The 10,362-nt window shown below is 48.3% G+C and overlaps 1 protein-coding gene across 1 annotated transcript in view; it reads left to right on the top strand.

Moving 5' to 3' along the window:
- The first annotated feature begins 266 nt into the window (after positions 1 to 266).
- The window catches only part of RFC2 (replication factor C (activator 1) 2, 40kDa), a 14,931-nt gene continuing 4,835 nt past the window's right edge, over positions 267 to 10,362 (top strand). Inside the window, exons 1-6 of the mRNA XM_010854281.1 lie at positions 267 to 1,192; positions 3,772 to 3,841; positions 5,342 to 5,383; positions 5,691 to 5,797; positions 8,463 to 8,564; positions 9,804 to 9,904. Of these exons, the coding sequence (XP_010852583.1) occupies positions 1,086 to 1,192; positions 3,772 to 3,841; positions 5,342 to 5,383; positions 5,691 to 5,797; positions 8,463 to 8,564; positions 9,804 to 9,904 (529 nt within the window). The 5' untranslated portion in view covers positions 267 to 1,085. The remainder of the gene's footprint in view (positions 1,193 to 3,771; positions 3,842 to 5,341; positions 5,384 to 5,690; positions 5,798 to 8,462; positions 8,565 to 9,803; positions 9,905 to 10,362) is intronic.

Genomic DNA, 10,362 nt, shown 5'->3' on the forward strand with positions numbered 1-10,362 from the left:
CGATTCATGGAGTTGCAAAGAGTCGGACACGACTGAGTGACTGATCTGATCTGATCTGATCTGAAGTGCAATAAAACAGAATTTTATACAAATTCTTTTGGCAACATGGTGGGTTGGCTCCACCACGTACAACCTCATGATACCGGACAAATTAATCATTCTCAAGCCTGTTTCTTGTAAAACGAGGATACTGTAAGCACCCACTTTGGGACTAGTACATAATAGTAAATATAATGCATAATAGAGGACAGCAAACAGAGTCACTACTCGTTATTTTTATTATTTGTCATTATTATGACAATTAGGCTATGGGAGGAAAGATTAGTTCAACAGGTAGAAAACCAGCCCAAAAGAATGCTCAGAGCACTTGTGAATATGCAGTACCTATTTTTCTGGAATGAAATTAAGTCACATTTTACCGAGGCAGTTTCTTCCCGGCACAATGAGAGTATGTCCCATGTTGTAGCATTGTGAGAATTTCCTGATAGTAAACAAGTTCCAGAGTGCAGGAGCCCACCCAATGGAAGCTGGTGTTCCGCTAGGGGAGTTCTGGGCAGTCGGGAAAACTGGCCAAGGGCACGTCCCAGCTCCGGCCTTCCCCCTTCCAAGGCCGCAGGACGTCAGCCCCTGTGCGTGTTCGCTGTCGGGTCCTGGGTTTGGCCGGAAGGTCCAGAGGCCCCGGCTCCTACCCGCACCAGGCAGGATGCTCCTACCCCTCCAGGCCTGCCCGGCGCGAGGCCCCATCTCAGCACAGCGCTTCCCGACGCGCCACGCGGAGAGGGCCTCCCAGACAAATCAAAGACGAAAACCAACCAACGTCCCTTCCCGGAGCGACCAGCGATCTCGAAAAGCCGCGCAGTCGGGTCTCGCCTTCCTCTTAGTCAGGAGGCCGGACGCCAGGTCTCCCTTAGCAACTGCGGCCAATAGCAACGGGTGCCAGCCCGGGCAGTCCCTCTGCGCAGGCGCGGAGAGGGGACGGCCCCACGGCTTCCGCTCGCGCCCAGCGTCCTTCGGAAATAGGGGCGGGGACTGCGTGATGGCGTCACGGGCGGGGGTCTCCGGTGGCGGGAAAAGGCGGCGCGAGAATGGAGGCGCAGGACAGCGGTGGTGGTACTGGCGAGTGCGGGGCCCAGGACGCTGCTCCAGGCCCCAGCAAGGCCCCCGGCAGCGCCGGCCACTACGAGCTGCCGTGGTGAGGACCCAGGCCATCCACGATGGGGCCCCTGGACGTGTGGGTGGGCGAGCGGCGGGCCCTGTGTCCCAGGGTGGCGCAGGGGCGGGAGTTCATTCACCTGAGCAGAGCAGGAGGTCCCGGGGTCGTGTCCAGTGGGTTATTATTTGAAGGCCGCAAGAGTTGTGGGTCGCTGAGCCCATCTGGGGTGCAGAGTGGCCAGCCTGGACTCTGGAAGCGGCGTTTTGATCACCACAGTGCTCGCTGAAAACAGCTACCCCTTGCCACCACCCACTCTTGCACAGGCGTTCTGCCAGCTGGGACTCTGATGATCGCAGAGCGGAAAGTGTCGGACGCAGGTTCGGAATCGGGGATGGTGTTGCAGAAGGCACCGGCCTGTTCTCCGCGGCTTGCTCACTTTAAATAGCAACATCCTGGGGACCTGGGAGGAAATGGTGACGTGGGGAGTCACCCGCCCCTGGCGCAGTTGTGGGGCAGGCTCTCTGCTGGTGTCCCGCTCCCTGTGCGCACCTCTCACAGTTCTCTCCACTGGGCGTCGTAATGCTTTCCTCCCTGCCTCCGCTGTGTATTCCCATCCCTCCAGCCCACCCCACTTGTGGGTGAGAACAGATATCTAAATAAAGGGCAGTATAACTTATTGGAATATATACGCTGCACCGTGCCGTCCCCCAGCCACTGGAGATGATGCTAGTCCGAACTGAGATGGATTTTAAGTGTACAGCATACACCGGATTTCAAGGACTTCTTTTTTTTTTTTTAATCTCAGTAATTTTGATTACATGTTGAAAATGATAATACTTTGAATGTATTAGGTTCTCTAAATTATGTTAGTAAAATTAAGCTCATCCAATTTTACCTTTTTAAATGTGGCTACGAGAAAGTGTAAAATGACGTATGTGGTTTGCCTTATAAATTTCAGGCACAATCCTATTTTAGATGCTTAAAGATACTTCAGTGTGCAAAGCAAACTGTGTTGCCACAGAGCTCACATTTGATAGAGAAAGACAACAAAGTGAAAAATCAACGGGTAGACATATAGTACATTTGATACTGGGAAAGATTGGGGGCAAGAGGAGAAGGGGGCGACTGGATGTGATGGTTGGATGGTATCACCCACTCAGTGGACATGAGTTTGAGCAAATGCAGGGAGACAGTGAAGGACAGGGAAGCCTGGTGTGCTGCAGTGCTTGGGGTTGCAGAGTCAGAGCTGACTCAGAGACTGAACAGCAACAGTATTTGATGGTGACAGGCTCTGTGGAGCAAATAGCTGTGGAGGTAAGGGAAGGCCTGTGATGAGATGATATTTGAGTAAAGACCTGAATTTAGGGAGTAAGCCATTTGGCCGTGCAGAGAGAGAGCTTTCAGGCAGGGGAACCAGCTGAGAAGTCCCTTGAGGAGGAGTATGTTTGCCTTGTTCAAAGTCTAGCTCAAATTTCAGCTCCAGACATCCCCAGGTGACAATTCTTCCTTCCCCGGGCTTCCGCAGCACGTGGTTTATATAAACAGCTTAGCTTTGTCATAGAATTTGCTAAGCTGTATCTCCCCTCTAGTGGGAAAGCCCTTGATGGCAAGAACCGTGTCTTGTTCATCTCTGCACCTTCTACTTTTCTCCTCCTGAGAGTTCTAAATCCTTCCACGGCACTTGGTACCTGGAGGAGGGCTGTATGTGAAGAATAAATGAGTAGGACCAAGCATGCTCTCATCTGCTGACCTTGGAGGAGAGCTCTCCCTTTATTTTCTGCAGTATGTGGCAAACAAGCTTCTTTGCGTCCTGCTGCTTTTGGGGCAAGACCAGTACCTGGAGTGGGTACCAGCTCAGAGTAAATCAGGGAGTATAGTAAAGGACAGAGGAAATCCTGATGGTCAAATCCCAGCAAGTCTACTTCCATTTCTTTTCTCAGAGCTGAAGAAAATAATTTTTCTCTCATCACATAGCTTGCTTTTTAATTAAAAGAGAGAAGTATTAGGAATTCTCTGGCAGTCCAGCAGTCTTAAGCTTCCAGTGCAGGGGATGAGAGTTTGATCCCTGATCGGGGAACTAAGATCCCACAAGCCACGTGGTACAGCCAAAAGCAAATTAATTTTTTAAGAAAGAGAAGTGTTGTCCTCAGGCCACCAGCCTGTCCAGTCTGCCTGTGGTCTCTGTCTAGCCGGCCCTGCTGGGCCCCTGGCATGCTTCTGAGGACACTGGCAGGTAAGGGGTAAGACGGGGGCTCGGCTGCTTCGGTGTCTGTCGGAGCAAGTGATGTCAGTGCCACACGCACTGGCCTTCTGTTGTGACAGGAAGGCTGTGATGCCACAGCGTCATGTTGCTCCAGATGGCCGGCTCTGGCCCCCCCTCCAGCAGCAACAGGTGTTTCTCTGCTGTGATGGGTTTGAAGCCTTTGGTACACGATTCACATGCACTGGACTTTTCAAACAGCACTCGAACACCTCTTTAAAACCTGCAACCATTTGCTATATATTTACTGAAAGTATATCATCTCTGACAAAGCTCCCAGCATCGCCCTTTTGTGCTTTCTTTTTGGGTAGCGTGAAAATAGCCTCGTCAACATCTTTCTGCATTTTCTTAAAAACAGGGTTGAAAAATACAGACCAGTAAAGTTGAATGAAATTGTCGGGAATGAAGACACCGTGAGCCGGCTGGAGGTGAGTGAGTTTTTAAGGTGATTGATTTTTGTTTGTATTTTTTGGCTGTGCCATGCAGCCTGTGGGATTTCAGCTCCCCAACCAGGGATGGAACTCCTAAACCCTGCATTGGAAGCGTGGAGTCTTAACCAAGGAAGTCCCTGAAAGATGATCTTAAACATCTCATTACTGTGGCTTTGATAAGCTCAAGGCATTTGGAGGAAGATAGCCACGAATCTAGAAGAATTAAGGGAATAGGAGATACTCAGTTTGGAGAGAAACTTAGGAGCTGGAGTGGGTAACTTCAGATGTTTGAAGGGCTGGCTTGTTAGAGAGGATTTACCAGATTGTTTTGTATTCTTCAGAAGCATCAGTGGCAAACTTTCTGTAAAGGCCAGTGAATAGGTATTTTAGACTTTGAAACCATATAAAGTCTTTGTCGAATATTCTGTTTTTTTTGTTTTTAAGTTTTTTAAAAACTGTTTTATTTCTTTATTTTTGGCTGTGCTGGGTCTGTGCTGCTGTGCTGGGCCTTTTTCTAGTTGCAGCGAGCGGGGGCTACTCTCTTACTGCAGACCGGGGGCTCTAGGGCACTCGGGTTTCAGCAGTTGTGGCTCACCGGGTTAGTTGCCCCATGGCATGTGGGATCTTCCCGGAGCAGGGATTGAACCCATGTCTGCTACGTTGGCAGCCAGATTCTTAACCACTGGACCACCAAGGAGGTCCAAATATTCTTTATTTTTTAAACAAGCCTTTAAAAATGTGAAAACCATTTTTAGCTAGGGGACTTATAAAAATAGGCCCCAGATTGGGTTATCCCCACTCCCCCGCACTGCCCCTCCACCTTCCCTTCCACCATAGCTTGGCCAGCCCTGCCTGAAAGAACTAATTAACAAGGCAACAGGCTTCAGGGTGACACGTGTAGAGGACAAGCAGAAATGTTCAGGCATAGAGCGAGCTTTGAATTCCAGCCCGAGAGGTCTTTAGGTGGAGTCTAGAAACCCAGCTATTTGAGATATGACAGAGGGGGTCTCCGCTGTCGTTGGGGCTTAGACGTCAGTGGCTACCAAGGTATTTATTTTACAGGCTTATTCATCTGCAGATGTTTGAGTATCTTCTCTGGGCCAGATGCGATGTGGTTTTGGGAACTGTTTATATCCTGGTGAGCAGAATAGAACTGATGCCGAGTCTGTATGAGACTCACAGACTCACCAGGGCAGCGTTAACGGCAACAGGCCATGTGATCAACGCTCAGTTAGGGGAAGTCCAGGGGCCGTGGGCGTACATGGGAGGAGTTCAGGAAAGAGTTAGCCTGATTACAGTGCCTTAAGCCCCAAGTGGAAGAAGTGACCAAAGCTAAGTGATTGGAAGTCAGACCTGGCAGGGCAGGGAGTGGAGAAAGGAGAGGAGGCTGGAATGGCATGTGCAGAGACCCCGAAGTGAGAGAGCTTGTGTGGCTGGGGGGCCCTGACCGGTCAAGTTGGCAGGTGAACCAGTTTTCACAAGCGTTTCTTCCCTCAGGTCTTTGCAAGGGAAGGGAACGTGCCCAACATCATTATCGCTGTGAGTACCAGGTCCTGGCCCTGTGCCACGTCCTGGAGTCTGGGTTTCGCCCCCCTCTTAGGTACATTCTTGTGCACAGAGCTTCCTCCTCAAGGAGGCTCATGATCACAGAGCCCAGACCACTCCCCTCGACCATGGGAGAGGGTTCCCTCCCAACCTGCGGGCCGGTTGCTGTGGAGATTGGCTGCAGATTGGGGTGAGGACAGTTCTAGAGGGGGTGAGCGGGTACAGTGGTGAGCAGTAAAGAGGGAGTTTGGTTACCTTCATTCTGTTGGCTCAAAGCACTTACTGGAGACCTCATTGCTAGGGCCCCCCGGGAACCGGCAAGACCACCAGCATTCTGTGTTTGGCACGAGCCCTGCTGGGCCCGGCTCTCAAGGATGCGGTTTTGGAGCTCAATGCCTCAAACGACAGGTACGCCTTGGAAGTTAGGCCTGAAGGGTAGCGCGTGTTGTACATTTTGGGTTGTCATAGAAACAGCTATTTTTCAGATCTCTGTAGCATGTAGAGCTTGTCTCGCCAGCTTTGTGTTTTCCTTTAATCTTTCCAACAAAAGAACCAGGATTGCTGGCTTGGTGATGTGACATCATAGGCACTTGACTTACTGCTTTAGTTCTTTTTTAAGGGAGATTTTAAAAATTGGTTTTAATTGTGCTAAAATACACATTACATGAAACTTGCCATCTTAAAAAAAAAGTTAACCACCTTAACCATTTAAAAAAATATATTTATTTATTTGGCTGTGCAGGGTACTTTACTTGCAGTATGTGGGATCTAGTTCCCTGTTGTTCAGTCGCTCAGTCGTGTCCGAATCTTTGCAACCCCGTGGATTGCAGCACGCCTGTCTTTTACCATCTCCTGAAGCTTGCTCAAACTCATGTCTATTGACTCGGTGATGCCATCCAGCCACCTCATCCTCTGTCGTCCCCTTCTCCTCCTGACTTCACAGTCTTCAGTAGTTCCCTGACCAGGGATCAAACCCAGGCCCCCTGCATTGAGAGCTTGAGCCTTAGCCACCAGACCACCAGGGAAGCCTCCCTGGTTTACTTGGGAGCTTGAGTCTTAACCACCAGACCACCAGGGAAGTCTCCCCGATTTACTGTTTAGATACGGGATAGTTGAGGATTATGAAATGAGGACCTGTTGAATAAAATGTCTGCAGAGCCTGCCTTCGGCTGTCCCCTTGAGGACGTGGCTTTTCACTCTGCAGTGTTTTCTGGTTTGGATGACGTGTATGGACCTGAGACAGGCTCTAAGTGCAGCTCACTGTTCATCCGGCATCAGGAGCACACCTGCAGTTGAGCCTTTTGTAAATGCCAGTTCCAGGTAGCAGATACGAATTGATTCAAGCTTACCATTACCTCCTTTTCTTCACACCCATATATCATCAAACTCACTAGTTTTGAAAACTTTGGTGGCTCTTAATTTTGTTGAAGAGAGGATAGCCCATAATTGCAAATATATGTAATTTTAGATTTAATAGAGTGATGAGTACCATGGGTTTTTTTTTTTGTTCCTTTATCATCTATTTCCTTTCAAGTCACCTTGTCAAACACACCTGCCTTCAGCTTTTGATCGCTTACAGACTGTATGTAAACGTGGGTGTTCAAACCTCATCAAAGATGAATGAATACTGTCAAATGCTCTTTTAGCAAAACGGGATGGTCTGTGTTCTTGTTACAAGACCTTGGGGAGCTAAGTCCTTCCTGTTGAGTGACTAACTGGATGAAAATATGTTCAGGTTTTGTCCTTAGAAATATGTTCACTCCTTGATTCTTTTTTTTAAATTAATTTATTTGGATGCACCGAGTCTCAGTTGTGGCACATGAAATCTTTAGTTACGGCATGTGGGATCCCGTTCCCCGACCAGGGACTGAACCCAGGCCCCTGCATTGGCAGCCCGGCATCTTAGCCACTGGACCACCAGGGAAGTCCCACTCCTCGATTCTCAAGTTTGAGAAAATTCATGGGGGATTTTGGCATCCAAAGACTCTTAAACCCTGAAATTTTGTCTGTGTGATCAATTTCACCCTCATCATCAAAGTCTAGAATCCTGTTTCCCTGCTTCATTTTCTGACTTGTCTAATAATGATGAAACATCTTCCTCTGCCACTTCTCTGTGGCATTATGGGTAGAAAATGGAAAATTTTGAATTTTCCACTGTGGTCAATGAGAGCTTTCAGGTGGTGTATCTGAACTACTTTTGTATCTTCTAGAAAGATAATGTAGAACCTCACAAAACAATAAGAAACTGAGGGATGGGGCAGTAGTTAGTAACAGTTTTTCCCCCTCAATATTGCAGTATTCTAAGCACTTCCATCATCATTTCATTTTATTATTTTAGTCTTTTGTGGCATAGTTGGGAATTATTGATGAGTAATGATGAAACCAGTCCACTCTAAAGGAGATCAGCCCTGGGTGTTCTTTGGAAGGAATGATGCTAAAGCTGAAACTCCAGTACTTTGGCCACCTCATGCAAAGAGTTGACTCATTGGAAAAGACTCTGATGCTGGGAGGGATTGGGGCAAGAGGAGAAGGGGACGACAGAGGATGAGATGGCTGGATGGCATCACTGACTCGATGGACATGAGTCTCAGTGAACTCTGGGAGTTCGTGATGGACAGGGAGGCCTGGCGTGCTGCGATTCATGGGGTCGCAAAGAGTCGGACACGACTGAGCGACTGAACTGAACTGAACTGAATGATGCGACAGTTACTGGGATGATGAAATAGCAAATGTTTCCAGGTGCAGTATGGGAGTGTAAGACTATGGAGACCCCCAAAATATATCTTAGACTGTAAAAGGGTCCAGTGGGTCCCCCATATGATAATTGCAAGATAAAATGAGTTTCATTCCGTTTTTCAAAAAGAAGTAAATTTTTTTTCCCTTTGTTCTTCTGAAAACCTCCAAGAAGGGATAAAAGTAATGAAATGTCAATCCTTATAAATAATGAGAGTTGCCCCAAAAAAGAGACTTAAAAACAAAATTGGGTCCATGGTGGTGTTCTGAGGGTTGAAAGTCCCCCATAAAGGTAACTGAATTGGTCTCAGTGACAATAACCTGTGGCTCATTGTTCCAGAGGCATCGATGTTGTGAGGAACAAAATCAAAATGTTTGCCCAGCAGAAAGTCACCCTGCCCAAAGGACGGCACAAGATCATCATCCTGGATGAAGCAGACAGGTAGGGGGCCTCGCCGAGAACCCGTTACCTTGATCCCCAAGTTTCCTGCCTGGATTTACTAACTTAGGAGGAAAAAGCTCATGCCTTTGCACTTCTGTGGTAGATTTGCTCATCACATCTTGAAACGTGATTCCACAGGGGCCTGAGCCTTAAACCTGATCTTAATTAAGTAACTTACAAACATCCAAGACAGTTCATTTGTTTGTTCCAGCATCACTGACATGCGTAATTTAAATGATTTTTTTTTTAAATCGTGGTGGAGTACACCTAACAGAAAAGTTACCATTTCCAGTCCTTTGAAGTACACCATTAGTGACACTGAGTGGGCTTTCCTGATGGATCAGTTGGTAAAGAATCCGTCTGCAGTACAGGATACCCTGGTTCGATCCCTGGGGTGGGAAGATCCCCTGGAGAAGGGATGGGCTACCCACCCCAGTATTCTGGCCTGGAGAATTTCATGGACTGTGTGTCCATGGGGTCGCAGAGAGACTGATGCGACTTTGACTTTCAGTGACATTGAGCATTGAGGGTAGTCACAGTGTTGTGCACGCATTACCAGGATAAATGAAAAACTGTCAAGTGACATTTAGAAAAATAACAGAGTTCGTGTTCTTTGAAGAAATTTTAGAAGATATGAGTACAATCTTGCTTTATTTCATTGACAGTTTTTCTACACTATGCGTTTTTATATAATTGGGATGATAATAGTATAATTTTTATATCCTGGCTTTTTCTTATAAAAAGTAGAGTTCCATGTGGTTATAATCTTGTTGTCAGCATAGTTTTTAATTGCTGTTTTCTGTTCCATCCTGGGGCTGCATCTTAGCCATTTTCCGTAACATTAGCCATTTTACTGTAACGCTTTTATAGCAGTAACATCTATCCAGCACTTACATGTCTCCGTTTGCATCTTGGCAGGTTCTCTGCTGAACACTCTGTGTGTTATTGTCTTGTTTGTCATACCAATACTCTGAGGTGGGCAGTAGCATTGTCTTCTTATGGGCGATGACACTGAGACTCAGATAATTAGCCCCAAAGTCCCCACACGAGCGGATGAAGGAGCTTCAGGGCGGTCCCAGGCAGCCTGTGCTCTGTCTGTGTACAACCAGCGGGCGTGAGACCCACACGGGGTCCCGGAGGGAGACTGAGCATGCTCAGTTAGGAGAGCTGGCTTCCCAGAGTCCTTTGGAGGGGATCTGGGTCTCAGCTGTAGACCTCCCCTTGTGTTCTTCTTCTCAGCATGACTGATGGAGCCCAGCAAGCCTTGAGGAGGACCATGGAAATCTACTCCAAGACGACCCGCTTTGCTCTCGCTTGTAACGCTTCAGATAAAATCATAGGTGAGGGTCAGCTGTGCATGGCTCGGGGTCCTCGTGGCGCTCACATGGGCTCTTTAGCAGCAGAAGAGAAGGTGTGGTACCAGATGGGGAGGTTTGGAGAGTGGAGACGGGTGAGGTTTGTGGAAGATTTTACGTACGAGGGTCAGAGGTAGACTGTACTGTGACCTCGGGGTGGTCAAAGGGTTTGCCTGGGCAGGCCAGAACATTTTGAGGAAAGCCAGTGGGGCAGCAGAACAGGATGGATCAGAGAGAGAAACCCACCCGGGGCTTGGCGATCATGCAGTCGCCGTTGTCACAGTCTGAACAGCGTTCAGGGACAGCTCCCAGAATTCCGCATTCGTCCGCATGGTGGTTTTCACATGCGTCTGAGTCTCCCAGGGAAGCTTAAAGAAGCCAGGCAGGTGCCCCATTCTCACCCTCGCCTGGCTGGGTGGTGACCTGCCCAGGAGGGCCCACAC

The sequence above is a fragment of the Bison bison genome, unplaced genomic scaffold (genome assembly GCF_000754665.1).
Source record: "Bison bison bison isolate TAMUID 2011002044 unplaced genomic scaffold, Bison_UMD1.0 scf7180017864340, whole genome shotgun sequence".
Lineage (NCBI taxonomy): Eukaryota > Metazoa > Chordata > Mammalia > Artiodactyla > Bovidae > Bison > Bison bison.